General features: G+C 45.2%; 9 protein-coding genes across 9 annotated transcripts; 5 read left to right on the forward strand and 4 right to left on the reverse strand.

The window, feature by feature from the left end:
* Positions 1-28: 28 nt before the first annotated feature.
* On the forward strand, positions 29-2,127 carry N7478_002197 (GMC family oxidoreductase; the record flags this gene model as incomplete). The annotated part of the gene is made up of 3 exons (XM_056918411.1): positions 29-560; positions 614-1,828; positions 1,898-2,127. The coding sequence occupies 3 exons, from the start codon at positions 29-31 to the stop codon at positions 2,125-2,127; spliced, it is 1,977 nt and encodes a 658-aa protein (XP_056784022.1).
* Positions 2,128-5,139: 3,012 nt separating this feature from the next.
* N7478_002198 (sugar transporter family protein) lies at positions 5,140-6,868 on the forward strand (the record flags this gene model as incomplete). Its single annotated transcript, XM_056918412.1, has 4 exons — positions 5,140-5,220; positions 5,271-5,444; positions 5,511-5,703; positions 5,763-6,868. 4 exons carry the CDS (start codon positions 5,140-5,142, stop codon positions 6,866-6,868), a joined length of 1,554 nt encoding a protein of 517 aa, XP_056784023.1.
* Positions 6,869-7,582: 714 nt separating this feature from the next.
* Positions 7,583-9,005, reverse strand: N7478_002199 (aminotransferase class I/II-fold pyridoxal phosphate-dependent enzyme; the record flags this gene model as incomplete). The annotated part of the gene is made up of 3 exons (XM_056918413.1): positions 7,583-7,969; positions 8,032-8,174; positions 8,240-9,005. The coding sequence occupies 3 exons, from the start codon at positions 9,003-9,005 to the stop codon at positions 7,583-7,585; spliced, it is 1,296 nt and encodes a 431-aa protein (XP_056784024.1).
* An 892-nt stretch (positions 9,006-9,897) lies between these two features.
* Positions 9,898-11,781, forward strand: N7478_002200 (alpha-keto acid decarboxylase family protein; the record flags this gene model as incomplete). Its single annotated transcript, XM_056918414.1, has 1 exon — positions 9,898-11,781. The coding sequence occupies one exon, from the start codon at positions 9,898-9,900 to the stop codon at positions 11,779-11,781; it is 1,884 nt and encodes a 627-aa protein (XP_056784025.1).
* A 419-nt stretch (positions 11,782-12,200) lies between these two features.
* N7478_002201 (uncharacterized protein) lies at positions 12,201-14,108 on the reverse strand (the record flags this gene model as incomplete). Its single annotated transcript, XM_056918415.1, has 4 exons — positions 12,201-12,859; positions 12,917-13,296; positions 13,356-13,668; positions 13,730-14,108. The coding sequence occupies 4 exons, from the start codon at positions 14,106-14,108 to the stop codon at positions 12,201-12,203; spliced, it is 1,731 nt and encodes a 576-aa protein (XP_056784026.1).
* An 892-nt stretch (positions 14,109-15,000) lies between these two features.
* Positions 15,001-16,353, forward strand: N7478_002202 (glutamine synthetase/guanido kinase; the record flags this gene model as incomplete). Its single annotated transcript, XM_056918416.1, has 1 exon — positions 15,001-16,353. One exon carries the CDS (start codon positions 15,001-15,003, stop codon positions 16,351-16,353), a length of 1,353 nt encoding a protein of 450 aa, XP_056784027.1.
* A 1,607-nt stretch (positions 16,354-17,960) lies between these two features.
* Positions 17,961-18,854, reverse strand: N7478_002203 (transporter; the record flags this gene model as incomplete). The annotated part of the gene is made up of 4 exons (XM_056918417.1): positions 17,961-18,122; positions 18,177-18,507; positions 18,591-18,721; positions 18,789-18,854. 4 exons carry the CDS (start codon positions 18,852-18,854, stop codon positions 17,961-17,963), a joined length of 690 nt encoding a protein of 229 aa, XP_056784028.1.
* Positions 18,855-19,391: 537 nt separating this feature from the next.
* Positions 19,392-20,012, reverse strand: N7478_002204 (uncharacterized protein; the record flags this gene model as incomplete). The annotated part of the gene is made up of 2 exons (XM_056918418.1): positions 19,392-19,541; positions 19,746-20,012. The coding sequence occupies 2 exons, from the start codon at positions 20,010-20,012 to the stop codon at positions 19,392-19,394; spliced, it is 417 nt and encodes a 138-aa protein (XP_056784029.1).
* Positions 20,013-20,806: 794 nt separating this feature from the next.
* N7478_002205 (uncharacterized protein) lies at positions 20,807-22,225 on the forward strand (the record flags this gene model as incomplete). The annotated part of the gene is made up of 1 exon (XM_056918419.1): positions 20,807-22,225. One exon carries the CDS (start codon positions 20,807-20,809, stop codon positions 22,223-22,225), a length of 1,419 nt encoding a protein of 472 aa, XP_056784030.1.
* Between the last annotated feature and the right edge of the window lie 224 nt (positions 22,226-22,449).

Raw genomic sequence — 22,449 nt, forward strand, 5'->3', positions numbered from 1 at the left:
CTTCCCTGCACCTGGCTACTCACATGGCATGCCGAACGTAATCCAGGGGAACGGCGACATTCCGATTGTCCTCCCCCAGCAACGCCCTAGCGGGAGCCTCATGGGACATGGTAAGTATTTCCTGCCTAACCCCTCCCAACTGTTGTACAAAAGGGTCTCTCTCGTGTCGGGTCCTGAATTCTTCCTTCCTCACCATATCCACCCCCCATTAACAGAAATGATCGTCAAATCGATTACGCTGGGGATCATCTGGCTTGGGGCAGTTGCAGCGAAGAAACATGAGGCACCCGCGCGATATGACTTTGTTATTGTGGGCGGAGGAACGAGTGGGTTAGTTGTTGCTAACAGATTGTCAGAGAAACCAGATATCACCGTCGCGGTCATCGAAGCTGGAGATTCGGTTTTCAATAACCCAAATGTGACGACAGTAACGGGATACGGATTAGCCTTCGACTCGGATATTGACTGGGCCTACCAGACTGTGAATCAGACTTATGCTGATGGCAGAAAGCAGACGATGCGAGCTGGAAAGGCTATCGGTGGTACAAGTACTATTAACGGTAAGATGCTTTTCCCTCGTATACAGGGTTATGTCTCCCACTAATCCAAATAGGAATGTCATATACTCGCGCCCAAGATGTACAGATTGATGTTTGGGAGGCAGTTGGGAACAAAGGCTGGAACTGGAACACCTTGTTTCCATACTATAAGAAATCGGAGCACTTTCAAATCCCCACGGCGGAACAGGTCGATCATGGCGCCGACTATTACAGTTCCTATCATGGAACATCTGGACCCCTTAAAGTCGGCTGGCCATATCTCATGACGAATAGCAGTCTGGTACCCGCCATCGACCAAACAATGCGACAACTAGACGTATCTTATAACCGCGATGTCAACGGAGGGCAAATGGTCGGATTCACAGTTCACCCTGATACCATCGATAGAGAGGCGAATATTCGTGAAGATGCCGCGAGAGCATATTATTGGCCTTACGAAGCTAGACCAAATCTAAAGATCATCACAAACACTTACGCAAACAAGATACTTTGGTCTGACGACAAGCACGGAGACGCCGTTGCAACTGGAGTGGAGGTCACAAGCGTCAATGGAACCGAAACGATATATGCTTCGAAAGAAGTGATTCTGTCAGCGGGATCGCTCAAGTCCCCCATCATTCTGGAGTTATCTGGCATCGGAAACCCCGATATTCTCAGCAAGTACGACATCCCGGTGAAGGTCAACAATACCGCCGTCGGCGAAAACTTGCAAGACCAAACAAACAACGGGTTATCATATCAAGGACGGGAGTTCTACACCGGCACAGCTACCTTCTCTGCACTCCCATCAGCTCAACAGTTATACGGAGACAAAGTATCTGACGTTGCGTCCGCTATAAATTCAACCCTTGCAGATTACGCGAAGGCAGTCGCTAATTTCTCAAACGGCGCCGTCAAAGAGAGCAATGTTCTATCTGCACTCCAGATTCAATGGGATTTGATGTTCAAATCCGACATCCCGTTCGCAGAGATTGTTTTCGTGCCTATCCCAAAAACATTCTTATCAGAATACTGGACTCTTCTCCCGTTTTCAAGAGGAAACATCCATATCCAGTCGTCGAATCCTACCAAACCAGCTTTTATCAACCCTAATTACTTCATGTTCGAACAGGACCTCACCTCCCAGGCTGATGTCGCTCAATTCATTCGAAAAATCTTCCACACGGCGCCTCTGAGTGATGTTGTCACCGACGAAAATGAGCCCGGTCTAGACCTCTTAACTGACAATGCGACTGAATCTGCGTGGAAAGACTGGGTCAAGTCAAGCTGTATGTAATCCTGATCTACTTACCGGTCTAATTATTTGGATTCAAACAATACTGATGACTTCCTTACAGATCGGTCAAATTTTCATCCTGTTGGCACTGCGAGTATGATGCCCAGGGATAAAGGTGGTGTGGTAAACGCCCAGCTCAAGGTCTATGGGACAAAGAATGTTCGCGTGATTGATGCTTCGATCGTGCCGTTTCAACTGTGTGGCCATCTGACTAGTACCCTGTACGCGGTGGCGGAGAGGGCTTCGGATTTGATCAAGAATTCATATACTGCATATCGAACGTTTAGTTAATTGGAGGATTACAGTTTCTTCGAGTATATAAAGCTTACACACATATACGCGATTGGAAATGCGAACTATGCAGACAACCATTCCATCAATACATGACATCTGGCGTTCCCCAAGATGAGAAGCAGGCTTGTTTACCATTCGGAAACAAGGTAGAAAATCATGTTTGCCTACGTATCATCACAAGCATACACCCGGTTCATTGGTAACACTTGAAATAATAGCTACCATACCTCAACCTTGGAAGCTTGGAAGCCGTCGGAATTTTATGATCATTTATTTGTAACATAGTAGTAGAGCTAGGCTCTAGAGATCCGCGATCCCAACATTTACTCCAAACACCGAAAACTTCCAAGGTTGAGTGTGGGCAAAGTATAAATAAGTTTAAGGACGCTAGTGTGATCTCCTCCCATCCAGCGATACCGTGACGCCTTCAAGTTTCTGTCATCTTCCCCAACAGCCAAGTCTCATTACGGGACAACCTTGAATCTACCTAGTCGTGTTCATCATGTTGAAACTACAACTTGTAGTGTTATCTCTATTATTCCTAGTTCTACAGACCACCGCGCAGTATGAAGAGGTATTTCCCACGGTCCCTCGCGTTTTCACCTCCGAGAGGCCTATCGAATGATACGGAATGGATCTTTCATTAAATGGGGGTTGTACAAATTTTGAATCAAGGGACATATAATGAGTCAGCTACCCGTTTTCGCCATTTTGAGACTCAATTTAAAATGTTGACCCTCTCTGGAGTTGCCGTAGCGTTGGCTCGATCCATATCCCCTGCAAAGCACCCTCGGGTAAGAAAAATATGTGTACACTTTACAGGTATGAATAATGGCGCAAAGATAATTGAATCTTGCTAAGCAATAAAACAGTGGGATAAACTGCCGAGAGGAGATAGTTGCCTTCGATCACACGCATGAAGGGTTATTTCAAGCAGAAAGCTCAGATCGAGAGAAGTCTTATGCTGGTGGCCTTGTGCGGAGTGTTCGATGTCAGGTCGTTGATCAGTCCCTCTCGGTAGCTAATACTAACGGCCATATCTCGACTGAAGATCAGGTAGAATGTCCTGGCGATAGCTGTAAAAACAAGTTTACTTGCGAATTCTATCATGTTGCGTCGGAGTGTGTATCTGGGAGGTGCAAGAGGACTGGAATTAGAAGAATTTACCATGGATCGGATGTGTCCTAGTTAGGATAGTAGGCAGTTTCAATTCAAAATTCCGAGAATAAGTGTTTTGAGCGCGAGCATTGTATTTCATCCAATTTCACGCAACGCAGGAGCTGGCCAAGACGGAGATACGCCGATATACGTACACACATTGGCCTTTGGCCTTTTGATACGGATTATACTCCTCTCCTCAGTCTTGGCTGAAAATACGAGTATAGGATAATATGACGTGACCTTCAACCTAAGATACAGGTTGAGAAAGGTCGATACAGCGTGGCTCCGCATCAGAACTTTATTATAAACTTATATAAATTGAGCATCGCAAGATCTTCAAGTTGTAAGTGTATTTGTTTACTATTTGTGAGATTGGGCGTTAGAGGTCTGGTCTATGCAACTATCATATGAATGAATTTTTTACACCCAATTCCGGATACAGCAGTAGACCATTGGCTTCAATTGGTAGAAAAAACCAAGGTACAGTCAAATTATCGAGCCTGCGGGTTGCAAATACAGCCATGTATAGGCCAGAGGAGCTCCGGATCTAGAAACTAACGCCCAATCTCTGCCCTGCGATGATGTTGGAATATGTTGGTATCCATATCCGTTGGGATCAACAGCTTCCTGCGTAATGATGCTGTTTATTTTACCAACGGATATCTCTTTCGCCAATAAAAACGGCGGATAAGTGGCCGCACGTCATCTCTTGGAAAATCTGCTTGGTCTACAAGGTATCGCCCTGCCATCCCCTCTGCTCGATAAAAATCCGCCCGTAATTCCTTAGCTACTCATAGGAGGGTCGCTGGGCACCCCCACACCCCCAGCCATGTCACGGTAGTGGCGTAGCTCCGCGTTAAATCCATTATGAATTTATGCTATACGCTCCTACGTCGCGAATTCGGTATTTGCGTTGCACACTCCTATATCGCGTGTCATTATTAAATGACGTCGCTTCAGCGTTGAATAGTCCTACGTCCATGTATTAATTAACTCTAGTTTAATTGTTGGGTCATAAATTGATGACGACGCGTAGCAAAAGGAGATGTAAACAATGAACAATAAAGGTATTCAGAGAAAATTGTGGCATAGTCTTGCACATGCACTTGTGTGCTACCAAAATTTTGAACATTGAATATTGAACATTTTGCACTGGTTAGGGGGGTTTTAATAGATATGAAGTCGTTTCTTACTCAAATCATCCAGGAAGCGACCGAGACGGAGATACACCGATATGCACACATTGGCCTCGCGATGCGGATTATAGTCCGCTCCTCAGTCTTGGCTAATAATACGAGCGTAGATAGATATTACTTGCCTTTTTCATCCAATATACGGCACTGGAACATATTAAGATTCGATACCTACAGGGGCTTCGAATCAGAATACTTTGTTAACTAATCCATGTTGATCATCACCAGTGAGAATACCTAGTATTGAAGCGATGGAAGCATTTTTAATGACTTGGTGTTGAAGCATTTTCCTTCTATCTCCTCCAATAACCCATCAGAATCAGGAAATAAAGGTCTTACTATCTTATTTTTAAGCTTCAGGATTGAGGTCTTCAACCCGTGGGCGTCATGAATGGGTGGGGAACGCGGGGAAACGCGGGGGAAAAGGCATCAAAATGGCAAGATCCTCAATGCAAAGCCCTTGGCAGTCGCACGTCCAAGGATTTATGTAGTCTGTGCTGACAAGAGCCCTCAGAAATTTTCAAATGAGATGTGTGACCCTTGATACCCTCGAGGTATAAAGCTAGATTGTTTACCCCAGCAACCATTTCTAGATAGTACAGTCTTTGTCGCCACCAGAAAATTAAAAATTACCGCCTTCATTATGAGAAATCGTATGGCAGCTGGCTGGTTTTACTCGCCTAGTCAGATTTCTCGATATCTTTCAACGCGTATTACGAGTCTCAAGCCACCCAAGGTTGGTATAGTGACGCATCCGATGACACGTTGCTAATATTGGATATACAGAACAAGCTCAGAAATCCTTATGCCGTTCTGCGGGAGCTTACATCTCATCAATGGCTCATGTTCGCTGCTGGGTTTCTCGGTTGGACCTGGGATTCCTTTGACTTTTTTTCGGTGTCTATGACGATCACTGAGATTTCGGAGGCCTTTGATGTGTCTTATTCGGATGTCTCTTGGGTAAGATAACACCCGTATAATGAACTAAGCTGGAAGCCTCCTCTCGATAGCTAACATTTCCGCTAGGGTATGACTGTTACACTCATGCTGAGATCAGCGGGCGCCATTGTTTTCGGAATTTTTGCTGATCGGTATGGGCGCAAATGGCCCATGATCATCAACTTGGGCCTTTTTATCGTTCTGGAACTTTGTTCGGGATTTTGCAATACGTTACCGCAATTCCTGGGCGTACGAGCCCTATACGGAATAGCCATGGGAGGTAAGCATGAGCATATAGCTTCCAAAAGCAAATCGATAACCGTTAGTTATGACAAATAGGACTTTTCGGCCCTGCTGCTGCTACTGCCCTCGAAGATCTCCCATACGAAGCCCGGGGTATTTTATCTGGTCTATTTGAAATGGGCTACGCGACAGGATATTTACTCGCTGCCGCTTTTTATCGTGCCCTTGTCCCCACTACCTCTCACGGATGGAGAAGTCTTTTCTGGTTTGGGGCAGCTCCACCAGTACTCATAATCATATTCCGGTGGTATCTACCAGAAACGAACCACTTTCAAGTCATGAAAGCAGAACGCGAGGCCCGAGCCAACGCTGTAGGCAATGATGGCTCTGCAGGTGGAAGTAGCTTTCGTATCTTTGTCCGAGATTTAATTCGCGATCTCCGGGAAAACTGGGTACTCTTCGTATACCTTGTTGTCTTGATGGTTGGCTTCAATTCTTGCTCGCATGGTAGTCAAGACTTTTACGCGACTTTCTTAAAAGATCAGGCAGATGTCGACGCGACAGACACGACGGTCATCATAATTGTCGGTCAAATCGGTGCACTCTTTGGAGGGTGCATTCTCGGGTATATTAGTACATTCTTTGGGCGCCGACTAACCATGCTGGTATGCTGTCTATTTGGCGGCGCTATCATCCCCGCTTATATCCTGCCGCGCTCCATGTCCTTAGCCGCCAGTGCTTTCTTCCAACAGTTCTTCGTAGGAGGGGTCTGGGGACCAATACCCATCCATCTACTCGAGCTTTCGCCTGTCACATTACGCTCTTTCGTGGTTGGACTGACCTACCAGCTCGGTAATCTTGGATCGTCTGCTTCGGCAACTATTCAATCGATCATCGGCGAGCGGTATCCACTACCTGCAAGTGCAGATGGCGAGAAGCGGTTTGATTATGGGAAGGTCATTGCGATATTTATGGGTGCAGTGTGGGCTTTTATCTTTATCTTCCTTCTCTTGGGGCCGCAAATGTCTCAAGAGGAGCGGGACGAAGAGGCTGACGCGGCTTTGCTCTTAGAGCGTTTGCGAGCGGAAGGTCTTAGTTTGAAGGAAATTGGTCAAAGAAGTGCTCTTGGTAAAGAGCTAGATGATGCTTATACTGGGAATCAAGTTGATAAAGCAGAGGCCGCACACATCGAGGGTGTGTAGGTAGCGATGGAACAACTTGAGCCTATCGATCCATCTTTTCAATGATTACTACATAGTCGGTCGATTGTTTCAAATCAGATTGAATACGCATGTTTACCTAAAAAAGCTTGCCAAACAGCGGGCATTCGCAAACCGGCAATCTCTGGAAACTTTATTGTGCCGGAGGCAAAAAAGTACTGTAGCCCAGAGCAGACCATAGTGATCGCAACAATGCCTCTCGTGAAGAATCCACCAAGGGAGAACAGGCAAACTCAGCAAACCAGGAGTTACCGGATGTCCATATCCACGGGTGCAAAATAGCCGTGTTAGGACGATCAGATGAAGGGAAATGAATTGAAGAGTAGGGCGGCAAGACGGGAATCCCGAACAAGTCAAAAAAGTGGACCCGGATATCTACGAGCCGCAAGGATTCCCGTGTGGGGTACGTTGAGACAATAGCGCCCAATTGACTACCAGGAAATATACCAAGAAAATATAATTGATAGCTAGCTTAAGCTCTCCATCCTTTTTGTAAAATTATTCTGTATTCATGTTAATTTCTTGGTTATGAACGAGAAGGAGAGAATGAATACTGAGATAGACCTTGGGACTATGCGATTAAACTAGCACTCTTGAGAAATATTTGAATGTAGAAGTAATTGAAATATACAAAAACTAGATGCCTCGTGTGGAAGAACATCACTAAGGTTTTTCAAGTGCATGATGGTGAACAAATCATAGACGCGCCCGGGTCTCGTATGATGACGAATTTTCTTCCAACTCATTGGATGCCCATTCAATGATAGTCTTCACTAGACTCGTTATTTGGGCCTTGGTATTATCGACATGAATCACGACTCGGACTCTTTCAGCATCCCTGGGAACTGCAGGAAACCTTGCCGAATGCACCAGGAAGCCATTTTGGAATAGTTTGTTACGAAGGTCAACGCACCTTCTCTCTCGTGTGACCAAAGGAACAATGGGCGCGAGAAATGAAGAACTCTTCCAATCTTTGCTTGAAGTAAGTTTGAGACAACCTTTGTCTTTTATTTGGGGCCATTCCGGGGATTCCTCTAAGAGGCCATAAAAGTATCGGACATTTTCCTGGAGGCTTCGTCGTCGCTTTGCAGCAAATAACAATCATTAGCACAGAGAACATCAAACTTAGATTATTCCTAACTCACAAAATCTCCATCAGTGCCAGTGACAACATTGTACGCCGATTTAACTGTGGCCGCTAGGAGAAACCCAGGAGCCGCTGTAAAGATAAACATGCGTGCAAAATTCACCAGCATCCTTTTGATCAGTGGATCACATAAAACAATGGCTAAAATTGGTCATAGTTATTAGCAACTTGAATTTGCTTTGAGATAGCCGCAAGAATTGCCTGACCTCCAGAGGCGCCATGTGCCTTCCCGACCACCTGAAGTCGAACAGCATATTCATTTTCTAGTCCCAACTCGTTGATAAGGCCGGCGCCATTCGGGCCCAAAAGTCCATTCGAATGAGCCTCATCAACGATCAAGACATAGTTTCCAAGTGGCAGACACTTCTTAACCACATCGACGATCTCCTGTGCGGGAGCAATATCGCCATCCATGCCATAAATCGACTCAATGGCGACGAACACCGTTCGGTTACCCGAGTTGATATCAGGTGAGTCCTTTTTCACCTTCTCAACGACTTGTTGGAGAGACAAGACACTATTGTGGACAAACGGTTTAAGAATCGAGGCCCGCGTTGCCTTGATACCATCATGGATACTGGCATGAACCAACGCGTCATAAATGATGGCATCACCATCGCGTGGAAGTGTTCCAAAGATAGCACAGTTTGCAGTGTATCCGGTGGTAAAGAAGAGACCATCTGGAGCTTTATGGACTTGACAAAGATGTTTTTCAACTTCAGCAAGATATGGAGTCCCCTCATTAACACGACTACCACAGGCTCCTATCTCAAAGTCTGGATTTCTTGCGAGTTCGCGGAAGAGCTCTTCGCGTAAAGCCCCAGAAGAGACCATTGAGAGAGTGTCATTGCTGGCGAAGTCAATCACCTCTTTTTTGTCAACTGCGGGCGCCAATGAGAATGTTTGACCCGTTTGCTGACGCCTGATCAAAGCATTGTGAAGGCCTTCTTCGAATGCGCGAGGGAGACCCATCGTCGTTGAATATAGTTATGGGCAGCTAAGTTGTGCTCAACTACCACTTGATCATATAGATTACGGTCATTTTATAGGAATGTGTCCCTCTTCGATGGTGGCATAGCATGTGGACCCTTGTCCTCCGTTGTGATACATCACCCCAAGCCTAGCATATTCAGAGTGAACTGCGAGATTTAGGGGGCTGGAGTGAAAATAGCAACCTGACAAAAAAGCATGTGCAGAATGAAATAGATTGCTGTTTCGGCGGTGAATCGCAAGGTCGCGCACCTTGCAGAAATGCAGAACGGGAATCAATAATTTCTCTAGACACATGTTCAGCTCAGCCACCACTTCAAGAAGAATCTGGGAAATAATCAACGACTGTCTGAGAAATTTAGTGGGCTGGAGAAAGCGAACAGGTATTCGAACCCTTTGAGTTTGGGAATCTGCATGGGCTTTTGCAGTTAACTCACCGCCAGTTATCCCAGACGGAGCAGGCATCGCCCTAACCAAGGAGCTCGGCTGGAAAGTGGAACCGGCGGAGCTGCATCGTGCATGCATACGTGACACGATTCAAGTTGACCTGCATATTATTGCATAAGTAAAAGGATGAATAATAACACCATAGAAAATAAAATCGATCGGTATTTGGTAAACCGATGCATTCATGCATGTATCAAGGACTACGGATTTTTCCAAACTTTGCTGTGCAACGATCAACCTAGTAAGAGTATGGTACTGATACACGCAATATACATTGGAAACGATGTCATTATGTGGCGCGGAAATGATCCTGTATAAATTAAGATTCGGAGAGAAGACTAGTCCTATCTTAAGTACGATCCGTGAAGACCGAGTATCTTGTCTGTACACTTGACACGGTGAAAGCCATCTCAACTCATTATTTAGGATGGATTCCATATTTTCAAAGCCCCAAAGCCTTAATATATCCGTTGGTGATGTGTCTCCATCAACTGCATCTACGTCTAGTCGCCATGGGGACACCGACACACAGTTATCAAGTGATGACGGCTGGGGCAGTCCATGCTCAGCAAACACGGTACCCTTGACCACCTATCTATTTACGAGGCTTCGTCAAATGGGAATTCGCGCTGTCCATGGAGTACCTGGCGACTTCAGTCTTACATCTTTGGACTATATCCGGACCGCGGGACTACAATGGGCAGGCAACTCAGCCGAGCTACACGCGGGCTACGCCGCAGATGGGTATGCACGGATCAAGGGAATAGGTGCTCTCATGACAGTGTTTGGCGTGGGAGAATTATCGGCCATCAATGCTGTTGCTGGATCTTACGCCGAAAAGGTCCCCGTTGTTCACATTGTTGGAACAACCCCCACAAAAGCGCAGGACAACCACCTCATCATGCATCATTCTCTAGGAGATGGAAATCATCGTGTCTATGCAGAGATCTACAAAAACTTCACTTGCGCCCAAGTCAATCTCCGGGACGCAAAAACGAGCCCAATGCTCATTGACATGGCATTGCGGAGATGCGTTGAGGAGAGTCGCCCGGTTTACATTGAGCTTCCATTCGATAAGGTCGACGAGCCTGTATCCGCATCGGAGTTGAGTCAGCCTTTGATGAGAAACACCAAGCCTATGAATGATCCTAAGCTGGAAAATCTTCTTGTAAATGACATTTTGCGAAGAATCTATGAATCTCGACAGCCCGTTATTATCGTGGATGGCTTTGCGGGGAGATATGGCATCGTAGAAGTGGTCAATCAATTTCTAGAAGCCACCGGTATCTTTGCTGTATCTCCGCCTTTTGGACAGGGAATCATCAAAGAGAGTTATGCTCACTATTGTGGTGTTTTTACTGGCCCCGCAGGCTCCAAGGAACTCATGGATTGGTTCGAAAAGTGTGATCTCGTCATACACGTTGCTCCTTTGAAGTCCGACTCGAACACATGTTCCTACAAATCTTTGACGCCAACAGAAATAACCATTGAGTTGGACGAAAAAGCTATATCGGTGTTTGGGGCGAAGTATTTTGACCTCAATTTGAAGTCTGTTCTTGAATCACTTCTCCGCTCAGTGGTACCATCTCGTCTACCGCCCAAAGGATGCCTTGGGTGCCTACAGCATCTGGTAAAAAGGCCCTCACGATTGTCAGTTTCTGACTGTGAATCGATTGATCAAGCTCGTTTTTGGCCTTTTATGTCGGATTTTCTCCGACCGAGCGATATCTTGATCGCCGACATTGGCACATCATGGAGTGGTACAGGGTCAATGACTCTTCCATCTGATATTACTGTTATCAAATCAGGAATATGGTTTTCTATCGGCTATGCACTGGGCGCTTGCGTTGGCGCTGCGCATGCACAAAAGGAGTTGATACAGGAAGGCAAGCAAGACCAAGGTCGTGTCATTCTGTTTGAAGGTGATGGTAGTCTCCAAGTCACCGCTCAAGCAATCAGCGATATTATCAAAAACAAATTGGATGTTACAATCTTTGTCATCAACAACGCGGGGTATACCATTGAACGACTTATTCATGGGAAACACGCGGAATATAATGATGTTCAGTCATGGAATTACACCCAAGCTGCCAAGTTTTTCGGAGCTCCAGAGAACGACCCTGACTATCCTGTTTTCTCAAAGCAGGTATTCAACTGGGGAGAGCTCAGTGAAACTTTGACAGCACCACAACTTGTCGCTGGGAGAGGGTTCGCTCTAGTTGAAGTGATGATGGACGCACAGGATGCTCCAAAAGTTTTATCCACTTTCTTGAATATCGTCAAAGGTATCCCACCGTCAAAAGAAGCTTAGACCGTTTATGTTCATATTTACCATTTGGTGAGGGGAGGTGTAGTAGCTATTCTCGGATTTAAACTGCTCGATCCTATGATGTTCAATTTTTTACTTTACTTTTAACCTGTGGAACTTTTGCATTTCCTCTGTTTTCTCTCACATCTTCTCAGGAAATTTCACGTGTAGATTAACTGGTGCCTTCTCATCAGAATATAATCTCAAATTAATAGTTATGACCCTCATCCTCTTATTATCAATACTGTAATCACGACACAGGTATATTCATCTAATTTAAGACTTGTTCTAGTGCCGCTGTTACTACTAGGCAGATAAATAGACCAGACTGTCAAAACCTTGAAAGTTGAATTACCGAAAAATACATTGGGGTTTTCACTAAAAGAATTTTGCTCTAGCAGATTAAAAAACGAAAGTTTGCTTCACAATTTTGAATTCCGCAACATTCGAGTGCCGATAGCCATTAGATCAACCTTTCTTATCTTCCCACTTCCAGTCTTCGGGAAGTCATCTGGTACACCCCCAAATCCCATGTAGAAGATCCATGTGGGCACCTTATGTCGTCCAAGTGTCTGCCTCACCCATTCTTGGACTTCCTTCGTCGACAAATGCTGTTCACCATTAGATGGCTGCAGGAATGCAGCCACTGCCTGCCCATATTTTGCGTCCTTGACTCCCACAACGGCAGCCATTGAGATTGCTGGGTGTGAGTTGAGTCGCTCTTCGATTTCAGCAGGATATATGTTTTCCCCTCCTCGAATGATGATATCCTTTATACGACCAGTGATGCGGCATTGCCCATTCTCGTCCATTATGGCTTCATCACCAGTGTGCATCCAAACAATATTATCACGGGGGTCGAATTGCATAGCCTCGTTCGTCTTTTCGGGATTTCGGTAATAACCCTGTTGGAGAAGATAACCGCCAATGCATAATTCACCCGGCGTGCCAATTGGGACAGTCTGCCTATCATGCCCTTGAATTTTGGCGATGGTATGGGGTAGTATTTGCAGCCACGTTCCGGTGGGATCTACCTGAGGGCCCGTGCCTACATAGCTGAGAGGTGAGGTTTCGGTCATACCTGTTGTAACGCTATTAGCAAAATTGGAAGTGAGTTGAAGTCAAGGCTTCTGTTTACCATAACCAATTCCCAAGTCTTTGATCCCAAATTCCTGCTGAAGCTTTCTCAGAAGTGTTGGAGATACTGGTGCCCCTCCAAGGGTCCCGGTTCTCAAGGGTGGTGGCTTGATATCACGCTGCTCATATGACTCTAGTATCGCCGCAAATATTGTCGGGACAGTGTGAACTCCAGTACAATTTTCGGATAGAAGGATATCGGCCGTTGCCTTGGCCTCGAACATAGGGCAGGGCAATACAAGCGTGGATCCATGAGTCAAGCATCCTATCAGACCCAGGACTAACCCAGCTGCATGAAAAAGTGGAACTGGACAGCAGATGATATCTTTCTGGACAAGCCCAATCCGATCTCCAATCAAAAATCCATTGTTGATCACGTTACTACATGTGTAAATTAGCTCAGTTCTCCTGAATTCAAGGTATGTTTGATGGGAACGCACGAATGGGAGAGCATTGCTATTTTTGGGGTACCGGTGGTTCCACTGGTAAACTGAAAGTTGCATGTTTTGTCTGCAGTAACCTCGACCTCTATAGAATTGACTTTTTCCATCGGAACTTCAAGCCCTTCATGGAGGAAAGTCTCGTACGTCTTATAGGGGGATTTAGCAGAAGTGGAGCTCAGAATAACGACTAATTGTCGTAACTCGGGCAGCTCGCCAGCTCCGTCACATCCAATGATGCTCTGCAAGTGTGCAATATTGGAGGACTGGCTGTGCTTGCCGAGGGATTCGCTTATGAACAACATAGAAGAACCTAAAAAACTCTGGTCAGCTTCGGGGCCATACTAATTTTTGAAAGGCAAGCTACAGCGTACCCGTAGAGGACAAAGCACTCTTGATCTCATCTACAGTATAGGAAGTATTCAAGAGGACTGCGATGGCTCCGATGCGCGTTGCCGCCAAGAATACTTCAACATACTCTGCGACATTGCCCGCAAAGAGGCCAATTCTGTCACCAACATGAATTCCCGAAGCAATAAGAGCTCTACTTAATAGTTGAGTGCGCTCATTCAACTCCTGATAAGTAGCCCGATATGCTGAATTAGGCACTATAAGTGCATTGTCGTTTGGAAATTGGATGGCCTGGCGCTGGAGTATATATCCGATAGTTGATGACTGGAGCGCTGGCTCCGAGGGGCCACGAAAGAAGGATAGAGTCTCTTTCGAACTTGGAATGATGCTTTCACGATCCATACTTCTCAATTCGCAATTCTCAATTCTCAATTCTTGTGAAGACTAATGAAAATTTGAATGTTTGAAAAAGCGGCGAAAGTACTTGCGTTGTTCAGAAGATTCCCAGCGTTGGCTCTGTAGATCCAAGTACAACATAAACTTTCCGCTAGCCACATTTGCTTCCTAGCTGAAGATTACGATCTTTGTATTTTGATACACATTAAAACAGTGTTTCATGACCCACGGGGAATTAAAATTACTAGTATTTTTGTTGCATGATTGAGCAAGGGACTTGGGCCTTCCGTTAGGTAATTAATTTTGAAGTTTCTCTCCAAATTGATTCGCTCGGTGGACGCAGGTAATACAGTACCTATATTTCATATGCAGTGTAACATTGCACAGCATATGCATACAAGCTGTACGATCACGTAGTACATAGCATCTTGCCTCGAGCAAATGTTGAATGAAGTTTGTTTGTGCGGCTGAGCTCTGTTTTGCAAGATCTGGCTTCCCGACAGATCGACTATTTGTTCAATCGATAGTTTGGATCTGATACATCGCAAAGAAAAAATGAAAGAATGAAAAGGAAAAAAAAATGGGCAAAATTAAACTGACCAGCTACCGTATATTCGGTATCTTCACGAATAGGTGCATGCATATCAGTATTTTGTGATTGATTATACATGTCAATGACGATTTCAAATTGTATCGTCAAAACTCTCAATACAATAATATGTACAAATGAATTATGTGTAAGTAAAGGAGAATCAGCCCGCAAATTGTCAGTCAATTTACTCCTAGGTGCCAACCTCGCCATTTTTGAACTCTGCCTCTTGAGTGATTCATCATGGGCTCCATTGGTACTTCTCAAGCTGAGCCTCATGTAGCCCATACGTGCAGCGCAATATTCAAGATGAATGAAACCTGGAAAGAAATTAAGGCTCTCAGTAAGGATGTGGAGTTTGTGTGGATGCAGTTCATCCCATTTCATGGCGCAATGCGAGTGAGAATGATTCCGATCTCGGAATTTGCCAGAATGGTTGAGAATGGGCAGACAATCAGCATCGCAGGAGTTACAACACACGCTCTACGAAACGATCATATCGCAAAGGGCGCAAGAGCAACAAGCGCAATTCACCTTGTTCCTGATATCGCGACCGCATCTCGTTCCCCGCGGCGTGCAGACTCCCATCGGCTCGAGATCTTTGCCCGGTTTGCTAGAGAGGACGGGAGTCCAATTCCCGAGTGTCCCCGCGACAAGATCACGACCCTTACTCGCACCCTTCACGATCAATATGGCGTGTACATTCTTGTGGGATACGAAATTGAGGTGATTTTTTTGAAACCCGAAGCGATCACCAGCAGCTCTGATGCAAAAGCCCCAATCTCCAACCATTGTTGGTCGGCAGTCAGTTCAGACGTCCGATCAGTGCTGCCCTTGGTGGAGGATGTTGTAAGAGCACTACATCGATGCGAAATTTCAGTTCAACAATACCACGCTGAAGCCACACCGGGTCAATGGGAGTTTGTTCTTCCCCCTCGACCGCCACTTGAGGCAGTAGATACATTGATTCGAGCACGAGAGGCCATCGGATTGATTGCTGAGCAACACGGCTTCCGTGCAACTCTACATCCTCGACCATATACCGACCAGGCGGGGACAGGGGCTCATGTTCATCTGTCAGTCAACTCAGTTCAATCCAGGGACTTGGATGAAAAAGATCAATCTATGCAAACCTGCAAAATCGACCCATTCTTTGCCGGCATCATCAATCACTTCTGTTCTTTAATGGCATTTTGTCTGCCACTCGATGAAAGCTATGCTCGCGTTGCCTCGGGAATTTGGAGTGGTGGGGAATTTGTTTCGTGGGGGTGGCAGAACAGAGAAACCCCATTACGGCGCATCGCGCAAAACCGGTTCGAGCTGAAATTGCATTGTGGGATGGCGAACCCGTATGTATCCATGGCAGGGCTTTTGGCAGCTGGACTTGATGGCCTTCAAAGGGGAATGACTTTGACTGCAGGAGACTGCCAAGAAGTTCCATCTGAGATGACATTGGAAGAGCGTGAAAAGTTGGGTATTGTCGCTATGATCCCACGAAGCTTGAATGAAAGTCTCGAATTTCTCAAAAATGACAAAGCGCTCTCTGAAGTCTTAGGGTGTGAATATGTTAACACCTATGCCTCGGTGGCTGAGGAATGGAATAACCATGTGTTAGGAATGGAGCTTAAATGTCGTCGGAAGTGGCTCTTGGAGAATTATTGAGCATAGCTACCCAACGCAGTGCATTTTAGATAAGCGTCAGAAACTAGGAGACGCAGTTCATGTGACATTATTAGATGACGACTACATATGAAATATGTCACGTTATGTATGAAGACCATGTACCTTCTCAAGGTTCTCACTGGGCACTAGATAAACGACCATGGAACATCGCTAACTGGAGTCCTTCAAGTCTACTACAACTTGTAGACTTCAGGTCGAAGAGAACGATGACAAATGTGGTAGCAGAAAATTACTATTCATTAAGAGAGCACCCGTTGGTTCATGATCAGACGTTCAGGGGAGCATGTAAGCTCAATTCTTCATGGAAAGAAAATTTCCTACGATGAATTTCTCTCTCTACCATAATTTGCCATATTGACCGATAATCATGCTGAGATAAGTCCTATGTTGATTTAGGTTATCGATCAATATGTGATGAGACATACGCAGAGCTGCAAGCTATCTAGACATGGCCAGGTAAATAAGGAATGGTACGAAGTTCTCTTATGGGAAAATATGCAATATTGGAAATTTTATCACCACTAGCTCTGTGGCAATTCTCCTTCGAGATACATTGTAGTATTGATAGATCACATTTGCCATTTCTGTGTAGACCGCCACAAACCGGACCTTTTAAGCGTCCGGAAGAATAGGCCGCGGGATCAGCGCATTCAGGCCGAATGATCTCATATATGCATTCTCTATAGAGTTCTGAAGGACTAGCCATGAACGAGACCATGATCCACTACGTAAAGTGCCATTGGCAACTGAAGATTGACCTACTCTTGCATAATTCTTCTTCGCTGCAAGGCAAAATCACCTTACTTCAAAGCCCCTGATAGATAGCAATGGCCTAATCCGGATTACATATGGTGGGTTAAAATGGCATAGTCCATGTTGGATATAACATTCGACTAAAAAGCTTATGGCACTGCCACACAAGCACTACCTAGTGCGCAGGGAACAGAAACGAGGGAAGAAGACACTGTATTCTCACTGCGTGTGGTGGTGGACCCTACGGCTATCTAAACTAGGCGGATGGCGGGCAGAATGCACCGCCGGCAGCACCGCCGCGCATGACTGCATCAGCCTCCTATGGCATCAAAAGCCTACCTAGTTGGCGGTTCTAGATAGTTACTGGATTTATAGCTACAGTCCAATCAGTATGCTAGTATGTACTACCAAAGATGCGGAAGTGCTAAGGATAACTTCAAAGTTTGACCGTGGAAAAAGATACATAGTGCAGCTCGTGTAAGAAAAGCAGATTTGAACATTAGAGATCAGGCGAAGACGCATGGCCCATTACACAAAGAAAGATCTTAAGGGTAGTATTTTCCAACCGTTTCTTTCGAACGTTAGTCGGTTCTGATACCAGATTAATATTGGAACAGAAGTAAGTGCCTCGTCCGCTGACAATCGCAAATATGAAACATAGAAATGAGGCCCAGTTATGACAAGAATGTTATAAATGAGAGAGGCGAACTGAATCTAGCAACAAAAAACCACCAAAACAGCTGTATCTCATTTCCATCTTACTCAATAGACATATCTTCTCGTCGCCCTTCAAAAAGGATGAAAAGACCCAGACTCATTGAACATAATGCTGATTAGATAGTCAGTGCGCTGTACTCCAGGAAAGAAAGTTTGATGATGATGTGCTTACCAGGGACGACTGGAAAACTCTTCAGGAATGCGGATCGAACGATGCCTTGCATTGCGGCTGGAAGTGTAGCTGCAAACCTACTGTTCTCAAGCAACCTTTGAATTGCCTGCAGCAAACAGTTTAGAGAAGATTACAAGCCTTCGGGGGCAAAATGACTCACTTTTTGTGCTTGAGGGCCGTCTCCGAATGATTCCAAGAGATGACCGCGGAATAGCTTGAGGAGTAGGCCTGCCGGATATGCATTACCAATGATGGTACCGATTTGCTGACATACATGGTATGAGGTGATGATACTGGCCGATTTTCCTGCGCTTCGGCTTGCTAGAGCAATATATTGAGATGAGGAAGTACCACCAAGTCCGATACAAAGCAGTAAGGTATAAATAACCTCCCAACGCAAGTAGACGTAACGCCAACGGAAGAAGATAAGGACGGAGCCAGTGAGGGCGACGAAGGCGGAAACCAGAGAGGGGATTTTGCATTTCTTGAACCTGTAATAACACAAGTCGTTAGAGAATATCGCTCGAGCATTTCATCTGGCGAAAGCTTGACAAATCAGCTCAGCATGGCATACCGTTGGACGAAGAATGCAGCTCCGAAAGACCCCGACAATCCTCCTATAGCGCAAATAACGAGAGGAAGACTCGCTGCAGCGTTTGTGGCATTCTCGGTATAGATGAAAAAGCCACTGATATTGGAGGCAATCTGGTATGTAGCAAAGAGAACGATTAACTTTCAGTGGACGTCAAACGATAGATAGGATGGAGCATACAGTAAACTGGCAAATGTTCGTCAGAATCTGCCCGAGACAAATCAGACCAACCCCATCTTTGACCATATTCCTAACGGGAAAGACTGGCGGCTTGTTTGTGAAAAGCTCAGCAACTACTAGCAAAACTAGTAGGGCGATGAATCCCACCCCAGTTGCAATCTTTAGAGGTAGCTGCTCATTACTAGGGCTCTGAAGCAGATATAAGCCATAGACCCCGCAGCATATGCTGCTTAATTGAAGTATATATCCCAGATAGTCGATATTTGACAGTGCCGCGAACCAAGTCTGGTCTGGATTGGACATATCCCTTGGAGAGTCGGATTGAAGTCTGATTGCTGCGGTCAACATGCATAAGAGCGCGAGTGGAGATTGGATGAAGAATGACCTATATCATTTTATGAGCACGGGGTTAATATAAGACCTTCGGCTTGCGAGGTTGGAAGGTAGAAGGGCAAATACCAACGCCACCCAATGATGTCTGTTAAAAAGCCGCCTAGTGGAGCACCACAGCTCACACCAAGCGTCATTCCAATATTTAGATAGTTCCGAAAAATTACAACTTGCGAGATGGTGGTAGTATCTGTGGTGTTGTGATTGCGTGAGCTACTGCAGTTCCAGAGTGTATATTTCAAGTCGGATAGTATAATAAACGTACTGTTCAGGAGAATTGAAACAGTATCGACCATTCCAGCCCCGCCCAAGCTTGTAATGAACCTCCCTACAAGGACTACTTGGATTGTAGGTCCGCACCCCCTAGTTTAATTAGTTGAATAGTGTCCAGTAATATTCGGGCCTCGGGTACGCACGTAATGATGCAACCGACAGCAAAGGTGCAATATGCAAATATGAGCATGTTTTTGCATCCATACATGTCAATAAGATTTCCATACTTTGGCCAGTAAGCGAAACATTAGTCCACAAGTCTTCAAAGTGTTAAAAACGTCATCGAGCACATACCAGCGGTAAAATCATGCTATATCCCATAGCATATGATGTGAGAAGCCAAGACCCAAGCGGCAATGCATTGAATGTAGAGGCGATATGCTCATGGGTTGATGTAACGAATGACTCGCAGGTCATCGATATGAAAACACCAATCACAAGTGCTAGAAATGTGATCGTGTCCATTCTCCCCTCTGTGTTTGAGGTTTTTGTTTGGCAATCCGTAAGAGCATTTTGCTCGTCGTTTGTTTCCTGCCTTAGCAGGGGTCGCTCCTCATCCATAGCAAGGATTTTGAGATTGTGATAAAAAAAAATATAAAAGCGTTGCTACAAGCTGTATGGAACCCCGATGAAATGTGTTAGATTGAGTTGAAAAAGGATCCCGGCTGCTGGAAGGATTCACAGGTGGTGGCCAGTGTATGGGATAAATGGGTTCTTACCGCCTTCGTGGGATTATAGAGGACGGAAAAAGAAAGAATGACGCGTGCGTCAATATGTGAATGAGTTTCTGAGTTCATGTTGGGCTTCGTGCGGCTGAGGTTTCACAAAAATAAATGTCTAGTGGGTCCTCGCTCGATGTATTGTTCGGCTTTTGGCGATCTATTCGCTGATCATGCAAGGTAGAAGATCTGTACACCCGATGAGATCCACTTGACGCCCATACAGTAGATTCATTCCATTTGTTTCAGCTAATTAGGTCCGATTAACCCTTACTTATTTTCGTTCGACTGACTTCTCCGGTTTTCATCCCCTCCCACACTATTAGTTCTGGTGTCTTTCATTATTTTCGGCTGCATGTAAGATCGTATTTTAATTCCATAGATCGAGATAGTATCCTATCTTGTGTACAAGGAATTGATTAATGTCAAATAGCCTAAATCAATGGAATGAAAACAAAAGCAAGGCTGCAATCTTTTTACCACTCATTTTGGACTTGTACTCCAGGGATCATGCTCTCGTGTCTTTTAAAAGTGATAAATTAAGGAATCCGCCCAGCGCTGCATCAACGTGCAGGCCAAACAAATTAGAAACGCCACCCAACAATTTTCATCGATCATAATATTGGGAAGATAATAATGTGTTCATTCGACCCAGTCCCTCTTACACCCCTTGATCAAACACTGCCTTCTACTACCACCGTCAGCTTTCTACTTTTTTTCCAGCCTGAAGACATCAACAGTGCATTACAAGTTGCCCGATCTGGATGGGAACAGTTGGTTCATCGTCTTCCTCTACTGGCAGGAAATGTTGCGAATCAATCAGTGGAGGGGCAAAAAAAGGAAAGGAGATTTATTGTTCCCGCGAATTGTCCTCCAACAGTCGATGAGTTGGTCGAGATACGATATCAACCGCTCAAGCTAGCAGACATAGACAGTCGTGAGGCGGAGGGACGACTGGTCGCGTCTCTCAGGTCCTCAGAAGCGCAAGCTGTTTCCCGGGTCGTTTTGAATGTCATGAAAAATGGGATTGTTTTTTGTTTGACCTGGAGTCACGGAGTTTTTGACGGCAATGGTGCGTCGCTGCTTGTGGAGATGCTTGCAGATATTTGCCAGGGAAATGTTTCTCACTCAAAAACGAGCCACACCATTGAAGTTAAACTACGCAAGATGATCTCTAATCTACATCGCCCATCACAAGATTGCCTAAGAGATTTTTCTGACCTGTTGACGAGTGGCGAAGAAGAAGAGGAGAACTTAGATCCGGAGAGAAGTCTCGTCAATCATTCATTCCCTTTGTCATCGGCACGCCTTTACCTTCTCAGGGAGTCCTGCGACACATTTCTTCGCCAATGGAGTTCTTTAAATCAGGAAAAAAGTCCTCCATCCCTCACCACGAATGACATCTTGACATCCGCAGTAGCACTTTGCGTTACAAGATCCCGGAACAAAGGAACCCAGGCACCTCAAGTATTAACAACTGTTGATTTTGGGATGTCTGTTGATGTCCGTAAGCATCTGGGCATATCAACTGGTGATGGGCAACAATACCTAGGAAATACTTTTGTCACCATTGCAGTTCATGCAGATCTACCACCGACACAAAAAGACTCGGGACGAAATCGACATCAACTTGGGAATGGCATTGAAATGACGGACTTCTCTCTGATAACGTACTTAGCATCGCAAGTACGGCACAAGCTCTCCGCGATTAATAGAGCACATGTTAGCTCCCTGGTTTCATACTTAAGAGAGACCATAGCTAATCGCCAGGTCTTTTTCGAGACTTGGGGTATGACCTTTAGCTCCGTTCGGCATTTACCTCTCCATTCCCTTGACTTTGGGGGGAAGCTTGGTAGAGTCAGGGATTTCAAGGACTACAAATCGGACAGTGATGGCAGTGTTTACGTTCAAGCAAAGCGACCGGATTTCAGTCAAAAGGTCGGGGAAGGACAAGTGCAGCTTTTGATCACGTTGAATACTGTGGATATGAATATTTTTATGAAAGATCCTTTGATTGCCTGGCTACAAGGTCTCCCTCGCAATAGTCGATTATGAGAATCATCATGAGATGCTTCCAAGAGAAGACGTGACAAATGTTAACAGTGGAATCTTACAGATATTTCATCAACGCAATAGTATAATAATGAACTATTGATACTCATAACGCCTGCCCCTGGGGTTTAAATAGGCAAATATCACTAGTAATCATAACTAACCACGAAGTAGATACCTTGGTCACGGAGCATTTCTAAACCCAGGAAAAAAGTACACTTACGACA

The sequence above is a fragment of the Penicillium angulare genome (genome assembly GCF_028827245.1).
Source record: "Penicillium angulare strain IBT 27051 chromosome Unknown utg000002l_segment0_segment0, whole genome shotgun sequence".
NCBI lineage: Eukaryota > Fungi > Ascomycota > Eurotiomycetes > Eurotiales > Aspergillaceae > Penicillium > Penicillium angulare.